At 51.3% G+C, this 22,957-nt stretch overlaps 1 protein-coding gene across 1 annotated transcript in view; it reads left to right on the forward strand.

Annotated features, from left to right (window-relative positions):
- The window catches only part of TAF4 (TATA-box binding protein associated factor 4), a 59,659-nt gene that overhangs the window by 17,142 nt on the left and 19,560 nt on the right, over positions 1–22,957 (forward strand). Inside the window, 6 exon segments of the mRNA XM_070419674.1 lie at positions 15,625–15,791; positions 16,984–17,103; positions 19,159–19,278; positions 19,871–19,993; positions 20,430–20,519; positions 21,242–21,487. Coding sequence (XP_070275775.1) covers positions 15,625–15,791; positions 16,984–17,103; positions 19,159–19,278; positions 19,871–19,993; positions 20,430–20,519; positions 21,242–21,487 — 866 coding nt within the window.

Here is a 22,957-nt window from a genome sequence, read left to right on the forward strand (position 1 = left end):
GGTGGGGGTGAGCGTGGTGGGGGTGAGCGTGGTGGGGGTGAGCATGGTGGGGGTGAGCGTGGTGGGTGGTGAGCGTGGTGGGTGGTGGGTGTGAGTGGGGACAGTGTGCGGTGGCTCTCCCTGCCTGAATTTACCTGGATGTTACTCGTCTTCATGTGCGTGTCCTGAATGTCCTTTTCCTGTTAGTAGTAAACACCTCTGGGATTAATTTTTGCATATAGTAAGGTGAGTTGGCCTTGGGAGGGTCCCAGAGGTGGCCTCTTTTGGTCCCCTTACATCTCTGTCCTAGTTGGTAGTGAGCGCTCCCTCGCCGGAGCAGGAGAGCTCTTGGCTCCTGGGTTCTCCTTGCCCTGGGCCTGCAGGGGGACTTTTCCGGCCAGGCTTGGGGTTGCTGCGACATGTCATTGCTTCTGGGGTCTGAGTGGAGGTGGCCAGGAAGTCTGTTGCAGCCACATGGATGAGCTCAAGACGGTATTGCCGGTTCAGTTTCTGATGCAGCAGGTTCGCCCATAAATGCTTTGATATGATGTTTGCATCGCTCCTCTTGCACAGAGAACCTTGGGTCCTGATGAAATGAAGCATCTATGTATCTGGCATGTGCTACCATATACTTAGCTACGACAGTGAGACTCAGTGTAAGGTTCTTCGTGTGTTCAAACTCCACGGAAATGATTCTCTGTGTGTGTAATGTTACCACTTTGATATACAATTAACTTTTGTTTGTTTTAGTTTCTATTTTCCATTTGTTTTAAAAGGTGAAGGGTTATGCAAAAAACAAACAAACAAAAAAAAAACAAAAACCCCAAAACAGACACAGACAACAGTATGGTGATTACCAGAGGGAAAGGGTAGGGGGAGGTAAAAGAGGGTACGGGGGGATGCATGGTGACGGAAGGAGACTTGACTTGGGGTGATGAACACACAATACAATATACAGATAATGTATTGTAGTATTGGACACCTGAAACCTATGTAATTTTATTAACCGGTGTTAACCCAATAAATTCAGTAAAAATGAAAATTAATAATTTTATTTTTTGAATCTGTGGAACATTACCATGGTACAAAAGCCAAATTTTCTAGATGCACTTTTGGTCTGTTCCCCTTCCGTCAGTACCTTTCCAGTGTTAACTTCAGTGCTTTCTGGGCCATCCTCTCCGGATGCATTTTGTTGACTGAAGCAGGTGTGAACATACACACCTTTGGTTCTTTTTCTCACACCAGCAGGGGCACAGACATCAGTGTGCAGCTTGAAGTTTTTCTTTTTGTTTATTAATCCTCACCTGAGGGTATGTTTCCATTGATTTTTATGAGAGAGAGGAAGGGAGGGAGAGGTGGGGAGATAAAGAAAGAGAAACATCACCGAGAGATACATGGATGGCTTGCCTCTCACACTCGCCTCAACTGGAGGTGGGGATTGAATCTGCAACCGAGATACACACCCTTGACTGGGAATTGAACCTGTGACCCTTTGGTGTGTGGGCCAATGCTTTAACCATTGAGCACACGCCTAGAGCCCAGTTGAGTTTTGAGAAATGTGTGCACCTGTCTCTCCACCGTCACCATCAGACTCGATGTCCCTCTCCCCTGGAGGCCCTGCATGCCCTTGGCAGGCAATGCTTCCCGTGGGGCAGACCTTTCTGCCTTTTGCCCAGTAGTCTTTCTAGAATCTCACTTAAATGGCTTGAACACTGGTTGTATCTGGCCTCACTCTGTGCATGTCACCGCATGCGGCAGTGATGTGTTTTTATGGTGAGAACATCCGTGTTTCCACACTTATCCGCTCACCATTGGCAGGGTGCTAAAGCTCCTGTGTAGGCCCTCCTCCCCTCCCCTCCCCTCCCTTCCCCTTCCCTCCCCTCCCCTCCCCTCTCCTCGTGCACATTAGGAGAAATGGCTGAGCTGTGTGGCAAGTGTGTGGTTAGCCTCGTCAGGAACCGCCAGCCCGTCTCCTAAGTGGCTTGGCAGTGCCTGAGGGTCCTGTTGTCCTTGTCCACCAGCACGTGCCTGTTTCTCACTTTAACGGGCATGGTTTAGATCAGGAGCACTCACCCTTCTTAGTGTTCGGTCTGTGATTTTTCATAAGCACACACACCACGGACCTTTCCCCACAGCAAGATACAGAAACACTCTAGAGCAGTGGTTCTCAACCTTCCTAATGCCGTGACCCTTTAATACAGTTCCTCATGTGGTGACCCCCAACGATAAAATTATTTTCGTTGCTACTTCATAACTGTAATTTTGCTACTGTTATGAATCATAATGTAAATATCTGATATGCAGGATGTATTTTCATTGTTACAAATTGAACATAATTAAAGCATAGTGATTAATCACAAAAACAATGTGTAATTATATATGTGTTTTCCGATGGTCTTAGGCGACCCCTGTGAAAGGGTTGTTTGAGCCCCAAAGGGGTTGCAACCCACAGGTTGAGAACCGCTGCTCTAGAGCCTCAGAATTCCTCTCGCCCTGGCTGGTTATCTGTCTACACCCTCATCCCAGCACCCATTGCTGCCCTGTCACAGGTTTTATGTTAATCCTCACCCGAGGATATTCTTCCATTGATTTTTAGGGAGAGTTGAAGAGAGAGGGAAAGACAGAGAAACATCGATGTGAGAGAAACACATCTATTGGTTGGCTCCTGCATGAGCCAGGGCCTGATGGGGAAGGAGTCTGCAACCAAGGTACATGCCCTTGACTGGCATCGAACCTGGGACTCTTTGTTCCGCAGGTCAATTCTCTATCCACTGAGCCAAACTGGCTAGGGCTGTCACAAGTTTTATATAAATGAAACGATTCACCTGTACTGCTTCCTGTCTGGTTTCTTGCACTTAGCAGGGTTTGTGTGAGATTTCCGCAGTTGTGTTCAGAGTCTGCACCTTCTCACCGTAGAGGAGGATTCCATGCTGGGATGGACTGACTGCTGGTTCCATCCAGCTCCAGCTTTGGGTTGTTTCCAGCTCTGACTGTTGTGAATAATGCTTCTGAGAAACATCCCTGTGAGTCTCGTGTGGACCTAAGTATTCATTTCTCTTGGGTAGACCCAAGGCGTGGGTAGTTGGGTACAGGAGTGCCGGTGCTCTTCCCACTAGCAGTGTGTGCCAGCTAGTTTGAGTCCTCACCGAATGTCCAACGTTACTGTGGTCAGTCTTTAATTTTAGCCATTTTGGGCTGTAATGCTGGCCCAATGATTTTTTTTTAAAATTTAAATTCTTTATTGTTGAAAGTATTACATATGTCTCCTTTTCCCCCCATTGACCTCCCCCCGGCCACTCCCGTCCCCCATCACATGCCCTACTCCCCTACTGTCTGTGTCCATTGGTCATGCCTATGTGCATGCATATAAGTTCTTTGGTTGATCTCTTACCCCACCTCCTCCCAACCTCCCCTGCCTTCCCTCTGAGGTTTGAAGGTCTGTTTGATGTTTCTTTGTCTCTGGATCTATTTTTGTTCATCAGTTTACATTGTTCATTATTTCCACAAATGAGTGAGATCATGTGATACTTATCCTTCTCTGACTGGCTTATTTCACTTAGCATAATACTCTCCAGGTCCATCCATGCTGTTTCGAATGGTAAGAGTTCTTTCTTTTTTACAGCAGCGTAGTATTCCATTGTGTAGATGTACCACTGTCTTTTAATCCACTCATCTGCTGATGGGCACTTAGGCTGTTTCCAAATCTTAGCTGTTGTAAATTGTGCTACTATGAACATAGAAGTGCGTATGTCCTTTACAATTGGTGTTTCTGATTTCTTGGGATGTATTCCTAGAAGTGGGATCACTGGGTCAAATGGGAATTCCATTTTTAATTTTTTGAGGAAACTCCATACTGTTCTCCATAGTGGCTGCACCAGTGTGCATTCCCACCAGCAGTGCAAGAGGGTTCCTTTTTCTCTGCATCCTTGCCAGCACTTGTCATTTGTTGATTTGTTGATGATAGCCATTCTGACAGGTGTGAGATGGTACCGCATTGTCGTTTTGATTTGCATCTCTCGTGTGATTAGTGATTTTGAGCATGTTTTCATATATCTCTTGGCCTTCTGTATGTCCGCTTGTGAGAAGTGTTTATTTAGGTCCTTTGCCCATTTTTTTTTATGGGATTCCAGTGGGGTTTTAATTTGCATTTCCCCAAAGACTAATGATGAGCATCTTTTCATGCACTTATTTGTCATTTATATATCTTTTGTGAAGCATCTATTCAAATCTTCTGCCTGTATTTTTAATTGGGTTGTTTTTATTATTATTGATTTGATAAGAGTTTTAAAAACATTCTAGATACAAGTCCTTTATCAGATAGAATTGTTTTATAAATTTTTTTTTTAGTCTGTGCCTTTTTATTAAAAGAGCACCTTTTCTTTTTTTTTTTTTTTTTAATATATTTTATTGATTTTTTACAGAGAGGAAGGAAGAGAGATAGAGAGTTAGAAACATCGATCAGCTGCCTCCTGCACATCTCCTACTGGGGATGTGCCCGCAACCCAGGTACATGCCCTTGACCGGAATCGAACCTGGGACCTTTCAGTCCGCAGGCCGACGCTCTATCCACTGAGCCAAACCAGTTTCGGCGAAAAGAGCACCTTTTCAATTTTAAGGAAGTCTGGTTTATCATTTTCTTTCTTTCAGAGTTTATGTTGGGTCTCATCAAGGAGATTTTTGCCTAACTCTAAGCACAAGTTTTCCTCTAGAATTTTTATGGTTTTAGCTCTCACTTGAACCAGTTTGAGTTAATTTTGGGATAGTTGTAAGGGAGGGGGAGTTGAGATTTATTTCTTTCCTATAGGATATCCAGTTGTTCCAGCCCTGTTTGTTGAAAATACCTTCTGCCTCTGTTGAATTCGCCTGTCACTAAAAAAAAAATGTTTTTATTCATTTTTAGAGAGAGGAAGGGAAAGGGAGAGAAACATTGATGAGAAAGAAACATCACATCAACCATCTGTCTCTTGCACACCCTCTATGGGGATCTAGCCCACAACTGGGCATGTGCCCTGACTAGGAATCGAACCAGCAACCTCTTGGTGTACGTGACGATGCCTAATTCACTGAGCCACACCAGCTGGCCTCTCCTGCCACTTTTATTTTATTATTATTATTTTTAATATATATATTTATTGATTTCAGAGAGGAAGGGAGAGGGAGAGAGAGATAGAAACATCAAGGATGAGAGAGAATCATTGATTGGCTGCCTCTTGCGCGCCCCCCTCCTGGGGATTGAGCTCTCAACCCAGGTATGTGCCCTTGACTGGAATCAAACTCGGGACTCTTCAGTCCTCAGGCCCACGCTCTATCCACTGAGCCAAACTAGTTAGGGCTCTCCTGCGACTTTTATTGAAAATCAGTGGACCTTGTGTGTATGTATTGAGTTTCCAGACTGCGGAACAGAACCTGATCCATGTAGCCCTTCGGAGGAAGGCCTGGACTTAGACTGAGTCTCTCTTCTTTTTCAGAAGTGTTTGGAGGCTACTTGGGTCCTTATATTTCCATATAAGGTCTAGAATCAGCTTGCCATTTTCTACAAAAAGTCTTCCAATATCTTGCCTGGGATTGTGTTGAATCTGTATACAGACAGTCCTCGGGTTACGTTGGACTCGACATACGTTGTTTCGTGGTTATGTTGCTATCTCCTTTTTATTTATATATGAAAAAAAGTTCAGTCATTTCGACGTATGTACATATGTGCTTTATGTTTATTTTTTTAAAGTATATTTTTATTGATTTCAGAGAAAAATGGAGAGGGAGAGAGAGAGATAGAAACATCAATGATGAGAGAGTATCATTGATTGGCTGCCTTCTGCATGCCCCCCCACTGGGGATCGAGCCTGCAACCCATGCATGTGCCCTTGACTGGAATTGAACCCAAGACCCTTCAGTCTGCAGGCCGATGCTCTATCCACGGAGCCAAACCAGCTAGAGCTGTGCTTTATGTTTTTTATTATTTATTTACAAGTAAAGGTCAGGAATTGTTATCTTTCTTTTACATTTTTTTACTTTTCACTTCATTACTGCTATGTATGTGCTCCATGTGAGTGATGTAGGTGGGTTCTGACTTAACGGCGAAAATCGTGTTACGTCGCCTGTAGGAACGGATCTCCGATGTAACCCGAGGACCTACTATATTAGATTTATGATATTGACATCTTAACAGTATTGAGTTTTCTGATCCATGAACATGGTAAGCCTCTCCATTTATTTGGATCTTTCAGAGTTTCCACCAGCATTGTTTTATAGTTTTCAGTGTTTGTCCTTTGCATGTTTTGTGAAATAGATCCTTAAACAGTCATATTTTTATGTTGTATTAATGGTATTTTTAAAAATTGACATTTCCAGTTATTTGTTGCTAACATTTAAGATACAATCTCTTTTTTAAATATTGACTTTAAATCCTGTGACCCTGCTTAATTCACATATCAGGTCATGTAGCAGTTTTGTAGCTTTCTTAGGATTTTCTATAAAGACAAGCATAGTGTCTGCAGCACTTTATCCTTCCTGATTTGCATCGTTTGTCCTCTAATTTCTTGTTCCTGTCGCACTGCCTGGCTGAAACCTCCAGTGCACGTGGAACAGAAGCAACGAGAAGGGACATGTGTGCCTCCTTTCCCACCTCTTGCGTTAGGTCTGGGTTTTCAGAGATACCTTTTGTTAGTGAGGTGGAGGACTTTCCTTCTCTTGCTAGTTGGTGAGGATTTTGTCACAAATGATGTCTGATCTTGTGAAATGCCATTCTTCATATATGATGCTCACGTGATTGTTCTCTTTTAGTCTAACGTGGTGAGTTTTCAGAAATTGTACTCTAGACCTGTTCATTGAAAATGTCAGCCTGTGTGGCAATGTGTGATGCCAGCAAGGATCCTCCTCCTGTCCTCATGCTCATTCTTCAGTGGGTGCCTGTGCGTGCATCTGTGCACTGTAGTGAGGTTCTTAAACACAGCACCTGAGGACTTCTAGGGCAGTGGTCAGCAATCTGCAGCTCGGCAAACTGCGGCTCGCGAGCCACATGCGGCTCTTTGGCCCCTTGAGTGTGGCTCTTCCACAAAATACCAACTTCTGCGCATGGGCCACGAAGTTTTAATCGCACTGTACGTGCGCGTCCGCATGTGGTATTTTGTGGAAGAGCCACACTCAAGGGGCCAAAGAGCCGCATGTGGCTTGCGAGCTGCGGTTTGCCGACCACGGCTCTAGGGGACCTGCTCCTTTAAACCGCGGTGGCCCTAAGTCTCATCAAGACTGTGTTGTCTATGAAATGATAAATGAGGTGTCCTCCCGGCTGAGGCTTGGGCCACCCTCTTCTCCGACCTCTGCCCTGGGCTTTGCTTGCGTGATGTTGACAGGTGTGGGGTGGGAAACCCCACCTGAAGGTGGGAGGAAGATGGGAGGGGTCTGCCTGTCGGGGACTTTTTGTGTGTTTTTTAAAATTTTTGTTTTAATCATCTATTTCAGATATCTTTTCTAACCTTTAGTATTTGGATGCATTATAGTACAGAAAAATAATTCTTTATGTGTGCATCAGCCAGGTTGACACTTGCTTCTTATTTTTTGGGCTGTTTGCCTTACTCTGGTTGGTCGTGTTTGGAGCTGGCCTGAGGGGTGTGGTTTGCACATCAGATAGAAAGACACTATGCTGTTGACTAGTTGGGTGCTTTTCCTGTGATGCTGCTGTGCCCAGGCCTCCCGAGGTGACATCCGAGTGTGTGTCCCTGAGGGAAGCTCCCTTCAGCCCACCCTCATGACAGGGCATAAATGGGCCATCAAACGGCGATTTTAAGAAAAAGTCATAATGCACACTGCTAGGCGGGGGAGTTTTCATTACGAGTATTATTACATGACAGAAAAGAATTCTAACATTTTGGGCTATTTTAAATTATGTGTCTATTTACATCCTAAAGCAAATCTGAGTTAGTCTTAGACTTTTATGTGAAGAAGCCATCTGTGTAGCTTTCAGGTGACGTCTGTGGCCTTGAAGCCAGTTACTGCATCTGTTCCATTGATGCACTAAGGGGCACATAGCCACTGTCCCCTAGTGCTTGGAGGTGTGGGTGTGGTTCCTCTGCTACAATGCTGCTCACTGTCTGCCTGGTGCCCCTGTGGCCTGTCACCCCGAGTTACCCCCCCTCCCCCCCCCAGCATACTGTTGTCCTCTGCCTGGCCAGCTCCACACGCCCACGTCATCTTCACGCATCCATAGCACTCTGTTCTCCCTGCTTGTCCAGATCCTGGCTGACCCTTGGCCACCTACAGTCCTCTGGTTGATGAAGGTGTTTTCTCTTTGACTGTCAGGGCCTGGAGGTCAGGGGCCAAGCCCAGGACTGACTGACCGAGACTGTGTGTGCCTGGGGGTACGAGGTCCTAGGGTACCGAGATAGCAGGGAGGGGTCTGGCCACTAGGGACTCATCACCAAGCCCCAGCATAAGTCAGACACTGGGACTGCACGTGCTTGCCTTGCCGGCACCTCCCCTGCCCCCACCCAAACCCCGCTCCTGCCACCTGAGTTTGTGTCCCTAGAGAGCAAAGCATGTTCTGGCTTGTTTGTATTTTGACAGACTTCAGGCTCATACAAAAGGCCTCCAGGGACAGCTCTGTACTCGCCCCGATTCACCTGTCCCGACCATTTTATCTAAGCAACTTAACCCACAGCTGACATGGGTGGGCGTGTGTGGGTTCCAGCCTGTGCCGGTATGTGCTCTTGGGGTCGTTAGGCAAAACGCCATGTGGCTAAAACATCTTCAGTGTGCAGCGAGCGCACTGTGGGCACGGGCGTCCGGTGGATCTTGGGGAGCTTTCGGTGGTAGTTCACAACAGCGCTGCGTCCAGCACCAGCTGCTTACACACTCACTCACACCCACTCACGCTCACTCAGCCACTCACCCGCTGACACCCACTCGCATCACCTACATTCAGTCTAACTCACCCACCCACCTTCACACACACATTTTCACACACACTCTCATAGTCAAATACACTTTCACTCTCACTCGCTTGAATTGTATGTTACATGTAAGCACATTTTCATATTGATAATTTTGTAATCTTAGCAATTAAAGCTAACTTGTACTTGAAGAGAATTTAGGAGCTAAATTCCTAAAGTCATGTGTGTGGGGAGGGGTCAGGGCCCAAAGCAGCCCGGGTGGGACGAGGGCTGGAAACAGCCGCACGCTGGCAGTGAGGACAGAACCCTGTGCTGTCGCCAAGGCCACCTGGTGCTCTCCACTGAGCAGGGTGGAGGCTGGAGCGGGCCCTGCCTGGGGGTCCTGGGTCCACTTCTGGAGCCTCAGCTGAAGCAGTGGCAGCACTGGCCTGCACTGTGGGAGGGCCTGGCCGTCGTGGAGGTCGTGGCTGTGACACATGGACAGCCCTGCCTGACTGCGAGTTGCAGGGGGCTGTGGTTTCTGCCTGAGCAGACTGGTCACAAACCATGGCAGGGCCACTGAGGTGGAGAGTGAGGGGCCCTGCAGCCATTGGGGGGTGAGAGGGAGGGGCCGGGGCACTTCCCGATCTGTGGTGCTTCTCTTCCCGGTCAGGGGGTGACGTGACGTGTGCTCACCACTGTGCCTGGGATGTGAGCTGTCGTAAAGGTGAAGTTAGCAGGTTTTTGGTAAACCAGTGCAGAAGTGTATTTGCCAAGTACACTGTATCCCGTTCTGAAAGCACAGAACTGAGGAGGACAGTCTGGTGGGAAGGACTTTGTGGGCTGAGGGTAGCTGTCCTCCTGGGCTCTTGGCTTTGTCCAGACTCCTCCTCCCGTCCCCATAGGGACGTCCTCGAGAGCCCCCTTGGGCAGTCAGGACTCCGCGGGGCAGCCTCAGAGCAGATTCTCTGTGTATTTCAGACAGTCCCTTTCCTGGCTGCTTCGCTGTCAGCATCAGTGCTCAGGAGCAGCTTCCTTCTGCCCATGTTTCCCTGCAGAGGCCTTGCCTTTTGTACCATTGTCTTTGCAGATTCTCTGCTGTCTGACAGGCGACAGCCTAGGGACCTTCATGGGGGTGAGGGTGAGTGCAGGGGTCTGGTCCCTGCTCCTGTCATTACGCCTGGGCCATTTTCCCAGGTGATGTGCCCTCCCAGGGCTGGGGGAGCCCCTGAACCGCATGTGAGAACAGCGTGTGTAAGGGGCTGTGGCGGGTAAACTTATGCTGACGCGTGTGACGCGGGATTCTTCCAGGTGGAGGCCCAAGGCAAGTCCAAAAATGCCTGGCCACTGTGCAGTGCAGCTGGGCTGACCTAGATTTTCATTCCGGATACAGTAAAACATTGGCATGAGAAGGATCAGAAAAGCTGTAACTGGGTAAGAACACTTGAGTGTTCCTTGAAATCTGGTGAGTCAGGGAGGGGAGGGCTCATTCAGTCCTTAAGACCTAGTGGCCGTGCTTGGGTGGAGATGGGAGTGGCCTGGTGACCTTGGGCTGCCCGCTGCGCTGCTGGTGCCACATCCCACCCTGGTGGGGCCACGCTGGCCTCCCAAACAGGTGGTTGTCAGGGCCCCGTTGTACCAGTGAGCAGCTCGCGCAGCTCGCACAACTCGGTCTTGGCCTGCAGTGTCACCTCTCTGACTGCTGGAGGAGGGTGTGAGGCAGCACATGTACCTTTAAAACTGGAGCTTTCCTGATAACGAGCAAGGGAAACAGCCTGAGTTTTCACCAAGAAGAACATTAAAAATACATTTTGGATTAAATTTGTAGCCACTGAAAATTGTTCTTGAAGAATGTTGAATGACATGGAATTACTTATGATTCAAGAAGTAGAAAGAAGCCCGGTCAGCGTGGCTTAGTGGCTGATCGACGACCTATGAATCAGGAGGTCATGGTTTGATTCCTGGTCGGGGCACGTGCCCTGGTTGTGGGCTAGGTCCCTAGTATGGGGCAAGCAAGAGGCAGCCAGTCAATGATCGTCTCTCATCATTGATGTTTCTCTATCTCCTCCCTTCCTCCCCGAAATCAATAAAAATATGTTTTTTGTGAAAAGAAGAAAATAAAAAACTGAACATCAACAAAATGGCCTCAGTTTTCTTCACAGTTATCAAAGCACACGCGGCAATGTGAACGTTGGACAGAGTGGAAGAAAGATGAGTGCACCTGGTAACCAAAGGGCAGGGGGTTTCAGGAGGTTCTGGTTCCTCATTTCTTGTTGTTTTCTATCACGAACAAAACGAAACCCTCATTGTCTTGTGGCTGCTTGATCGGGGTGCATCATGACGACTCCTTGTGGAGATGGGCTGCTCTGGTTTCGGGTGGCCCGAGTACAGAGGAGGGAGATAAGGAAGGCTCTGTGAGCTGAGGGAGGGTGGCCGGGCGGAGGTGGTTTGATCATGCAGCAAAGTCCCAGGCCACACTCCAGCATCCCTGTTAACTGCGTTTGGGAATTGACCTGGAATCGGCCACATTGGTGGGAAGGTGAATCTGAAGGATCCTTTGAAGTTGAAGTTGTTTACTGTGTGAGGTGTGGCCTTCTCCTTCCCAATTTAAAGGTTGGAAGAATACGGCCCATGGTATACAGCCCTCCTTGGTCACTGTGGAAGTGAAGCCCAGAGGGTATGTGTGGAGCCGGAGGCACTGGGGTGTGCCAGCCTCTGCCCTGGGCACTCTGGGAGAAATCATTCCTCCGCCGGCCTCGGTGGCCCCATCTGTAAGGTGGGAGTGGGCCATACCTGCAGGGTCCCCTTGCTGATGGAGTAGGACAGATGGATGTCCCCAGCCAGGAGCTGTCTGTGAACTCAGGCTATTGCTTCTTCACAACCTTTTCTCTAACATTCTTCAGTTGCATTTTGAAGCAAAGTTGTGTTTTTTGCTTTTGCATGAATAGATACTGTACTAGTATGTGCTATGCGTCTGTTTGAAATGAGTGATTATAACCAGTTCACGAGATCCCAGACTGTGATAATGTCATTAAAACATGCATTGATGCAGCTGTTGGTGTTGGGATGCTCCCCAGGCCATCACAGTGTGTCTGACTTTTGCCTGTGATTGTGATACATTATATCTAGGGAAGGCAGAGGAAAGCACACCCCATTACAGCCTACAGGCCTACCCCCCACGAATGCAAACAAACTTTCTTTCCCCTAAGGAGCCACAAGTTTGCCTTCAGATTAGAGCAGTTGTTTCTACAGCCTCCTGCATTGCCTGTATGTCCAGGGGCATTTGTCATTTCTCTTGCTTATCCACTCACAGATATTCTATATAATAAAAGCCCAGTGACCGAACGGTAGGATGACCAGAACAACCAGTCGACTGGTCGCTACAATGCGCACTGACCGCCAGGGGGCAGATGCTCAATGCAGGGGCTGCCCCTGGTGGTCAGTGCACTCCCATAGTGGGAGCGCCGCTCGGCTGACCGGGATGAGTGGCGCTCCCACAGCGGGCTGATCCCCGCAGGCCATGCCTCCCACAAGTGCACAAATCCTGTGTACTGGGCCTCTAGAATATATATATTAGAGGCCCAGTGCACGAAATTCGTGCATGGGTAGTGTCCCTAGGCCTGGCCGGCAATCAGGGCTGATCTGTGGGGCAACTGGCGGGGCAATCAGGAGGCCCCCGCTGGCACCTGCCTTGGCTGGCCTGGTGCCACCCGCTCACCGGCCCTGCCCCCCGCCGCTGCTGGTCGCCTCCCTCTGCAGGGTGACCGGTGGGGTGATGGGGGGGGGCCCACTGGCACCCACCTTGGCTGGCCTGGGGCCTGCGGGCTGGGGGCAGCTCCTGCATTGAGCATCTGCCCCCTGGTGGTCACTGCGCGTCATAGTGACTGGTTGTTCCACCGGTCATTTCGCCATTTGGTCAATTTCCATATTATTCTTTTATTACATAGGAGATACACACACACACACACACACACACACACACACACACACACTCATACTCTAGAGGCCCAGCGCATGAAATTCGTGTGCAGGTATGGTCCCTAGGCCTGGCCTGCGATCAGGGCCATCTTCCCTGTCCCCGCCGCCACTCACCCCCGGTTCCCCATTTGCCATTGGGTGATCAGTGCCTGACAGCCAGGGGAAGGGACTGAGAGGTCGGCTGTTCCCGTCCACTCGCTGACCCCGCCCCTGCCGCGAGTTGCCCTCTGTGTGTGGGGCGACCAGCAGGGCAGGGCCTTGGCCTGGCGCCGCCCGCGTCTCCCGCCACCCACCCCCAGTTCCCCGTTCGCCATCAGGCTATCAGAGCCTGCCGGCCAGGGAAAGGGACCAAGAGGTGGTCAATGGTCTCATAGTGACTGGTCCAGCGGTCCTTCTGGTCATTCTGCCGTTAGGGTCAATTTACATATTACCTTTTTATTATATAGGAGGATATGTATGTGTAAATATGTTTTTATTGATTTTAGAGAGAGAAAGGAAGGGAGAGGTAGAGAAAGACATTGGTGTGAGAGAGAAACATTGATCAGTACACACTCTGACGGGGAATCGAACCTGCAAACTGGGCTGTTGCTGTGACTAGGAGTTGAATCCGGCAACCTCTCGGTGCATTGGACAACACCCAACCAACACCTGAGCCACACTGGCTGGCTCGCAGATACTTTCACTGCCTGAGAGGCTGCGTTCCCTGCTTAAGGTCATATCACTCTGGTAGGACCTGTGATCCCTTTCCTGACCTTTGTTCTAACGACAGGCAATTTGCCAACAGCATATGTTTACTTATACTTTTACTTCATTAGTTTTTATTTTTATTTTTATTTTTTTTATGAATGGAACTGAGATTTATTGAGAAAAGCCAGCCCTGGAAAGGGTGTCTTACTTCATTAGTTTTTAAACCACACTGCAGTTTCATGAATATTTATTCTTTAAATATTTCTTTAACTTTCTGTGGATGTACCTTTTTAATCAACAAAGCATCTGCTAATTAGAGTATATACATCAACTGCAATGTTACCAAGGGTGACATTGGGTGTTAAGCGGTGGGTACTGCTAAGGCTCATTTGGTCCTTGTCCCGCCAGTGCTGACTCTTGGTGTCCAGAAGGGAGGAGCAGGCTCCCACGTGGACGGATGAGGGAGTGTGATGAGTGAGTGGTGGGTTTGGGAGGATGGCATCAGGGAATTCATGTTTTCTCTTCTGTGGGCTCCAGCAGAGTGTGGATCTGAGTAGTGGCTGGGCAGTCCCCGATGTCCTACCCCAGCTCTGGTGGCCCGCATGGCTGTCTGCAGCTACTGCCTTGCCTGCCTAACAAGCTCCCTGGTTTGGGGGATTTCCACAGCCTGGTTTTTGTTTTGTTTTTGTAATTTCAGCATGGTTTACTTTAAAAGGGATGTTAGTGGGCATAAAGGTGTTTTTTTTGGATCAAGCCTTGTAGGTGTGAGTCCAGGGAGAGGCCTGTTGTTTCTTGATGACCTGATGGGTGTTGAAGGAGCCAGAGCCCAGCACCTTCAGAGGCTCTTCTCAGCCACCAGTCAGACTCAGGAGGGTATGACGCCCACAGGACGCCCTCGCCCTGGCTTTTCCTTTCCCAAGGGCACCCTTTCCAGCTGTGCCCGAGGGGAGGACGGGGCTTGGCCAGTGGTGTGCTGAGGCCCCACCAGAGGAAGAGTGCAGGTTCTCCTCGAAGCTCCATCATTGATTGTCATGGAACTAAATGTGAACTTAGACACTTGTGTTCTGTGTCTGATGGCGTCTGTGCTATGATTGCTGCTGGTTTTTGAAGCTAAAATTAATGCTAAACCTGCATGATTGGATTTGCTTTCCAGTGATGGAGTTCAAGCATGTGCTGTGTGAGTGGTTCTCTCTGTCCGTCTGTGTTGTGAGGCCCCCTTCTGGTCAGCCATGGGCACCATGCTGCCCACACCTAGAGAGGTGAGGTGCCTGGGTGCCAGAGGGTCCATGTGCTGGAGGGGAAGTTTGTTTGGGGTTTCCCAGGACAGGCCCCAGCTGCCCCTGGTCACAGGACCAGTGGGGGCAGGATGGAGGGAACTGTGCTGGGCAGTGCTGGGGTCTGCGGCTCCAGCGGGATCTCTGACTTCTCTTCGACACCACCACCTCCTGAGCACTTGGCAATCTGTGTCGGGGAGCGTGTGTGCCTGTGGGGACTCTGCCAGGCCTTTGGTGTCCCCACCGGCTTCCTCTGGAGTGGGTGCATGCCGAGGCCAGTGTGGGGCAGCTGTGGGGTGGCTGTGGGGCAACAGTGGGGCTGGCAGAGCTGTGGTACTTGGCTTACAGAAGGAAGGCTCGGTTGCTTTTTTTTAAAATATGTTTTTATTGATTTCAGAGGAGGGGGGGAGAGAGAGAGAGAGAGAGAGAGAAGAGAGAAGAGAGAAAGAGAGAGAGAGAGAGAGAGAGAGAGAGAGAGAGAGAGAAACATCAGCGATGAGAGAGAATCATCCATTGTTCAGCTGTCTCCCGCACGCCCCACACTGGGGATTGAGCCCGCAACCTGGGCATGTGCCCTGACCGGGAATCAAACCGTGACCTCCTGGTTCATAGGTCCACACTCTACCACTGAGACACACTGGCTGGGCGTCAGTTGGTTGCTCTTTGAATCCATGAAACTGCCCTGTGCGTGTCCTCATCCTGTGCACCGTCTGGTAGGCATGTCAGTCAGAGGCCGGTGACGCCGTGTTTCACTACCGGTCCCGTTTCTCCTCAGAGCTGCTAGGCCTCCCCATAGAGCCACTGCTTCCCGGGCTCTGACGCCAGATGTCCTTTGTCCCCAGGTATGGTCCTCGTGCGCAGCGAGAACGGGCAGTTGTTAATGATCCCTCAGCAGGCCTTGGCCCAGATGCAGGCCCAGGCCCACGCCCAGGCCCAGCCTCAGACCACCATGGCACCCCGCCCTGCAACCCCCACAAGTGCCCCACCTGTCCAGATCTCCACCGTCCAGGTGAGTCATGCGTACACCCTGCGCCTGCCAAGGGCCGTGTGGCAGGTGTCCTGCCCCACCACCGGGTGGCTAACCCTGGCATCCAGGACAGCCCTGCTGGGAAGAGCTGGCTCCGAGTCCCTGAGAGCTGCCCTCTCTCCATGACTCCACCTTCCCATGCCTCAGTTTCCTCTCCTGCGGAGTGGACAGTGTACTAGTGCTTATACCACAGAGCTGGGTCCCAGGCTGGGCGGAGACGTGCAGTGCTACGCTAGTGGGCAGAGCAGGTACTGCGTGAGCGCTGGCCTTCTCATCAGGGAGGCACAGAGAACTTGGCACACTTGCACTGAACAGAGCTGCCTCCCCACACACAGGCACTGGAGACTGTGGCGGGAGTCAGGCTCCGATGCTGAAGAGCATGCAGGGCTTGCCCCCGTCTGGGTTCCTTGCCTGTGTCATGCTTTCCTGTGGGCACGTGTCCGCACTGTCCCGTTCCCTCTGTCTCCGGGGCTTTCCTGTCCACTGCGTCTTCCTCTGTTCTAAGCTAGTGAGTGGTTAGTGACTGAAGCAGAGACCTCCTTCTCCGTGATGCCAAGCGCGTACCCTGGGTGGCGCCCTGCACTGCAGCAGCGGCTGCGTGTGCTGGGAGACCCACAAGGGCCCCTTCGCTGAGTGGAACGGCTCAGTTTCCCAGTCTGTTCTGTTCAGTGTGAGGCAGATGTACGGTATCTGTGGTCTCACTTTAGCTGTTGGTTGTGCATATCACCGTGTGACCATCAGCATTTGCTGTCCATCTCCTTTCAAACCAACTTCATCATTACCTTGCTCAGGACTCGAGCTTCCCATGGGGCTAGTGTGACTGGTCTTAGACCCAGGGGACACGTACTTCTTAGTGCCATTGTCACTCTTTAGTGCTTGTGGGCGAGATCACAGAAGTCCTCACAGGACCACTCCCAGATACATGTGTTTTTCAAGGACCATGCTGATTGGATAAAGAAGTCTAAGGCATTTTCATTGTAGTAGCAAAGATGGGGAGCCTGCACTTTTACTTTGGAAACAGACATTTAGAATTAGGGTGGCTCTGTGGAAACTGCGAATGAACTTGTGGACGCACTTGAGCACTGGTTCTGTGTTCTGGATTGTTTGGGTGCACGGGTTGGCGGGGAATTCTCACGCTGTTGCCCCTTTTAGATGGGTCTTGCTTGTTTTCCAGGCACCTGGGACCCCTATTATTGCCCGGCAGGTGACCCCGACGACCATAATTAAGCAGGTGTCTCAGGCCCAGACGACGGTACAGCCGGCCGCCGCGCTGCAGCGCTCACCCGGAGTGCAGGTGAGGCCCGGCGTCCTGCACGCAGGGACCAGACACGGACTTGGGTGTGGGACTCAAGGCAGAGTTTTGGGAGGAAGGTGTAGAAAAAGGGGGTTCTTCTCTGACAACAGCACAGGCTGTGGCTGGGTCCCTCTTCCTCAAAGTGGCACAGACTTGAGCACCAGCAGCACTTTTAAAGCTGCCCTGCCAGAGAAGAAGGAAAGGGTCACCTGCTCAGTATTTGATTGTAAGGCATCTCTGGAGCAGGGAAAGCCTAGGGCAGAGAGTCTGTGTGTGCACCTGTCTCCCCGTGAATGCGCCGATGGTGGCAGTGCTGTCGTCGACTGTGTCCCAGGTCTTACTATGTGTCCTTATACAGCGATGGGCTGTGATGCTCTCGACAGCTCAGCCTCTGGTGTCCCGGACAGGCTGGCCCTTCCCGTCACAGCAGAGGAGACCTGGCTGGGCCAACAGGCCAGAGTGTCCAGAGCAGATGGCTCAGGCTGCGGGGTGAGGTGTTGGTGAGCGTGCACTGTGAGTGCAGGTGCACCGTTGGCCAGGTTTTACCAGGTGTCTTTGTGGCCCAGGGTGGCTCTTTGCTGCGTTGCTGGTCTGTGTTGATCCCCATGGCAGTTGGTGCTGTCCTGTTTTTCCGAATGAGGAAACCATAGCCCAGAGGTGGCGGGGACAGTGTTGGTAGAGGGTCTGGAGCAGCCCAGCACCACACTCTTCCCCACTGGATCTCGTCTTCTCTTTCTGACCTGTGGCGTCTGCAGTGAGTGGCAGTGTTGTCTGAAACACGGGAAGGGTTGTCCAGGTGTGGGGGACTTTCCAGGATGCAGACTTCAGCTTGGGCTTCTGTCTGGTTGGTTCATCTGATTCTACATTTTGCGAAAGGGTTTCCAGAAAGCAGGAGGCACGCACGGTCAGCTTGGCGTCCGCTTCTGTGCAGTCTGGATGTGTCTCATGAGTGGGAGTTGGTGGGGCCAGCAGGAGCAAATGTGGGGACAGGACCCTGTGTGAAGGAAAGAAGCCCCGCTGCCCCGAGATGTGGCAGCCATGGTTTGCTCCTCCTTTCCTCCCTGAGATTTGAGTTTGATGTTTGCTGGCGACAACAGTGATGACTCATGCTTCATGTTACAAGTGAGAGAAGACAGACTGACTGTAAAGCCCATCACCACCTGCAGCTCCCAGGCCTCCCCAAAGCTGGTGTCCACAGCCTGGGGCCACTGGGACACCCGAGAGCTTGGAGGGGTCCATACAGGGGCCGCATCAGCTCCCTAATGGGCACTAGGCCACACCGGAGGCATGTGCAGGGGTTGCACTGCCCCGACTTTCAGAAGTCGTAAGAAAGGGACATTTTAAAAATTGGAGGGAAAATGTTGAAAGCTAGATTATAAATTGGAGGACCAGTTAGAAAGCCAGTTAATGTTGGCATCACGACCCTGCTGCAGAACCAAGGTCGGTCAGGAGCCTGACCTTGGGCGAGGCTGGAGCTGCCGTCTATTCATTCTGCAAGGGGCCTTCCTCACCGACTCCCACCATTTCTCCTGTTGCTCCCCAGCCCCATTAGTGATACTTCATGATGAGACTCGCTCTTGAAGTGCAAGGAAAAGGCCGGTCTGGTGGCAGAAGGGGCCAGGACCCCAGCCCACTCCCTCCCAGAGCCGCCTTGCAGGAGGGCTGACTTGTCACCAGGCTCTGTACAGACCAGGTGGTGACATTTCCCATTGCAGTTCGTTTTTTGAACTTTCTGAGGATGAGACCTAGTTTGCTTATTAAAAGGCCATTGGTACTGGTCACCATGTGACTTCCAGAATCCACTCCTGAGCACCAGGTTCTTCCAGCGATTGGCTTTGTTTCTATCAGTTTTTGCTGGAGACGCACCATCCTGCTTCTCAGGTGCTGAGGACAGCAGTGCTCAGGCTTGGCCTGTCGCCGTGTCTGCAGGTCCTCAGGGTGCGTGTCCCCCAGCACACCTGGCCAGCGGGGCCCCACCCCTACAGGGAGCTCTCTTCTGAGACCTAAGGCTGCTGCCTGCAGCCTCTGTTTACCTTGTGTTTTGGAATCTTGCAGCCTCAGCTTGTTCTGGGTGGTGCTGCCCAGACAGCTTCGATTGGGACGGCGACAGCTGTTCAGACGGGGACACCTCAGCGGACTGTCCCGGGGGCCACCACCACCTCCACAGCTGCCACGGTGAGTGCCGTCTCGTGCACCCCTCAGGTGGGACAGTGTGTGTAGAGGGCTCCCCATGGTGACAGGCCCAGACAGTAGTGTTTGAAGCAGTCCTTCATGGACTGTGTGCATTGCGTCTATAGAACAGCACTCTTACCCGTTTGGGTTTACACTTCAGTAGTTCCCTGCATGTGCATAAATCTTCAAACTGGGATCCCACTTTATTTACGGCTTTTTCCAGTTTCTTTGCTAAGTAGTTCCGTCAGCGTTAGTAGTTGTGGTGCACTGTAACCCTTTCACTGTGCATCGGGGAGATGCCGGTTCTTCTTTGTGATGAACAGCATGCAGGGACCATCTGATGGAGTCACCTTTTTACCTTTGTGGTTTTCGCCTTGTTACATTCCAAGGGAGGGAATTGGCAGCTGAGGGAAGTGTGAGCCGGGCCCCTTTTGGTTGTATAGCCAGGTGTCCTTGGACACGCTCCTTGGGCACCTGCCGGGGCCATGCCCCACCACCAGGCTAGGAGAGTACTTAGAGAAGAAACAGTTCTCAGGGTGATGATGGGCATTTGCCTGTAAGACTTTCTCACAGGTGTCTTTTTACTTGAATGCAGGAAACTATGGAAAACGTGAAGAAATGTAAGAACTTTCTGTCTACGTTAATAAAGCTGGCCTCATCCGGTAAACAGTCCACAGAGACGGCGGCGAACGTGAAGGAGCTGGTGCAGCACCTGCTGGTAAGAGCTTCGCCACCAGCCCTGTCCCGCATGCAGATCCTGGGATCTGCAGAGCCTTCCCCTGCGGGGCTTCCTCCCCGAGGCTTGGGGCCTCGGGGGGGGAGTGTCGTCCCTGACCCCTCTGTGCCTTTGCTCGCAGCTCTGACTGTGCCAGTGAGGTTCCCTCAGGATGGTCTGGCTCCTGGCAGGATGCCCTGACATGTGGTCAGGGCTGGGCAGTGTTGAGTGACAGCTGGGTGAGGGAGATCGGGGGTGGGCTGGTCAGCACACACCTGGGATGCCCATATTGCCTGAGCACGGGGCACACCGACTCTCCTGTTGCCTCAGTCAGCCCAGACCTGGCAGAGAGACCAGGAGACCAAAGTAGCGCTGCCTCAAGAGGTGTGTGTGCGAACTTCCAGTCCTGCAGGAATTTCATGTGAGTTTTATTTTTAAGGATGGAAAAATCGAAGCGGAAGATTTCACCAGCCGGCTGTACCGAGAACTTAATTCTTCACCTCAACCTTACCTTGTGCCTTTCCTGAAGGTAATGGCAAAGCCCTTGTCCACCTCCGTGCTGTTCTGAGGGAGGCATGGGCACAGTTGGCACCTTGTGTTGAAAGCCTAAAGCACCTGCAGCAGAATGTGCGGTGCCCTCTTAGATGCTTTTCTGGGAGTTGGACCTCAGTACTGCTGGCATTCGGGCGTCCCACTCCAAGCACAGGGCCGACCCGCGGATTGTCCGTGAGCGTGAGGGCTGATGGGACACCCACCCCAGCGAGGACCCAGGGTTCCACAGCAGCGGTTGTCCCTTAGGTAATCTCTGGTGCCACAGCATTCTTAGAGCATTTCAGAAGTGCTGCTCCCTCTTTCTGGGCTCAGGGTCAGTGAGTGCTAGAGGCTGCCACCCACACCAGAGGTATCTCTAAACTGTGAAACCGACACTATTAAAAAAAAAGTTTGTATTTATTTTAGAGAGAGAGTGGAAGAGGGAGCGATAGAAACATGAATGAGAGAGAAACATCAGTTGGCTGCCTCCTGTATTCCCCCTGTTGGGAATTGAACCTGCAAACCCAGGCATGTGCCTCGACTGGAATCCAACCTGTGGCCTCTTAGTGCAGGGGAGCACACTCAGCCCACTGAGGCACACTGGCTCGCAAAACTGGCACTTGAGCTCAAGAACTTTACCTCAGAATGGGGTGTGCCTGAGTTTCGGAGAGGGGACCCCATGCTGTGCTGCCTGCCGACCCTGTGTTTGTGTTCACCCAGAGGAGCTTGCCCGCCTTGAGACAGCTGACCCCTGACTCCGCAGCCTTCATCCAGCAGAGCCAGCAGCAGCAGCCGCCTGCCCCGCAGGCCACCACTGCACTCACAGCCGTGGTGCTGAGCAGCTCCGTCCAGCGCACGGCCGGGAAGACGGCGGCCACTGTGACCAGCGCCCTCCAGCCCCCTGTCATCAGCCTCACGCAGCCCACACAGGTTGGCGTTGGCAAGCAGGGGCAGCCCACGCCGCTGGTATGCAGGCGAGAGCCCCTTACCCCTGCCCGCCTCTCGGCTCAGGGAGCCTGCAGGACAGCCTTGGGCGTTAGCTTCCATGGTTAAGCCAGCAGCCTGGGCCCCACAATTCTGTGATTCATTCCTCAGTAGCATGAAGTTAGTGTGTTGGCTTTCACCCACTGTCCATCCAGCACCTGTATCGGGGGTGATCCTGGCTTACAGGGACATGGTGAGTTTATAGTGACTTTTAGCTGGATATTACCTTTGATTGGGAGCAGTGGTTCACATACAAGAAATAGACAGTGTGTGCTGGGGTTGGACGAGCAGGCGGCTGCGTGAGCCTTTGTTTCACAGTGTGGGCCTGGGTGTGCAGCGAGTCTGGGCCTCAGTGGCTCCAGGAGCTGGAGTGGCAAGCTGCTGTCATTCGTTTACCGCCAGTTTGGATTCTGTGTTCTGAGCTTTGCAGCTGGAGAAAGGCTGTCTTTGCTCCCATAGGCAGATTGGGGGCCTTTAAAAATAATTTCAAAGAGATTTTGTTTCTCTAAAGCCAGTTACAGAAAAACACAACCCAGACTTCATGGCATTTAGTAGTGTGTTTTATGATGGTGCAACATGGTAACCCAGAGGGTGATGCAATCCACGCGGGGCTCTCTCACCTGCTCAAGTTAGAACCTGCGTGGGTTTGGCCTGGATCGGTGGTGAGGAAGCAGGCTGACCCGGTGGCGGGATGTTGTGAGTAGTGTCAGGGCTGGAGGTGCCCATGTGACAGCTCCACGCTCCTTTCAGTCCGAGGGGCAGACTTCCTTTCCTTTCATGTGATGCAGGTACAGAGCTGCCCTGTTTGGCAACCCCTAGGGCTGATTTTCACAAAGCTGGGTTCTCTTGAAGAGAGCCTGATGGGAAGCCATTTGTTCTCGGAGACTGACCTTTGGTGCGGGTGTGTGGCTGACGCCACCGGTGTTCCCTGGCTTTAGACAGAGGCTGTGTCGACCAGCAGGGACCCTTTTGCACTCAGCTTCCCCGGGTTCTGTGCAGATTCGTGTGTGTGTGTGTGTGTGTGTGTGTGTGTGTGTGTTGGGAGGTGGGGGGGTCAGCAGTGGGCAGCCAGACCCGAGTCTGACCAGTTTCATTGAAGCTTGTAGATGTGAAAACTGGAAGCTTTCCCAGGTTCAGGCTAAACCTGACCTGAAGGCCCGAGGTGCGTCACTTTACTCATCCTGCACAGCGTGGGCTTTCACAGGTGTCGGTGCAGAAATAGTTTGATCCTAGAGTACCACCCTGTCCCCTCTGTGTGTGCCCCAGAACACATCCACCAGGTTACCTTTGTAAAATTCAGAAACTGGATTTAAAAAAAAATATTTTTACTGACTTTAGAGAGAAAGGGAGAGGGAGAGAGAGATAGAAACATCAGTGATGGGAGAGAATCATGGATCAGCTGCCTCCTGTACACCCCACAGTGTGGATCCAGCCCGCAACCTGGGCATGTGC

This window comes from Myotis yumanensis, unplaced genomic scaffold (genome assembly GCF_028538775.1).
Source record: "Myotis yumanensis isolate MYYU_CA2020_CCGP unplaced genomic scaffold, mMyoYum1.0.hap1 SCAF_7, whole genome shotgun sequence".
NCBI lineage: Eukaryota > Metazoa > Chordata > Mammalia > Chiroptera > Vespertilionidae > Myotis > Myotis yumanensis.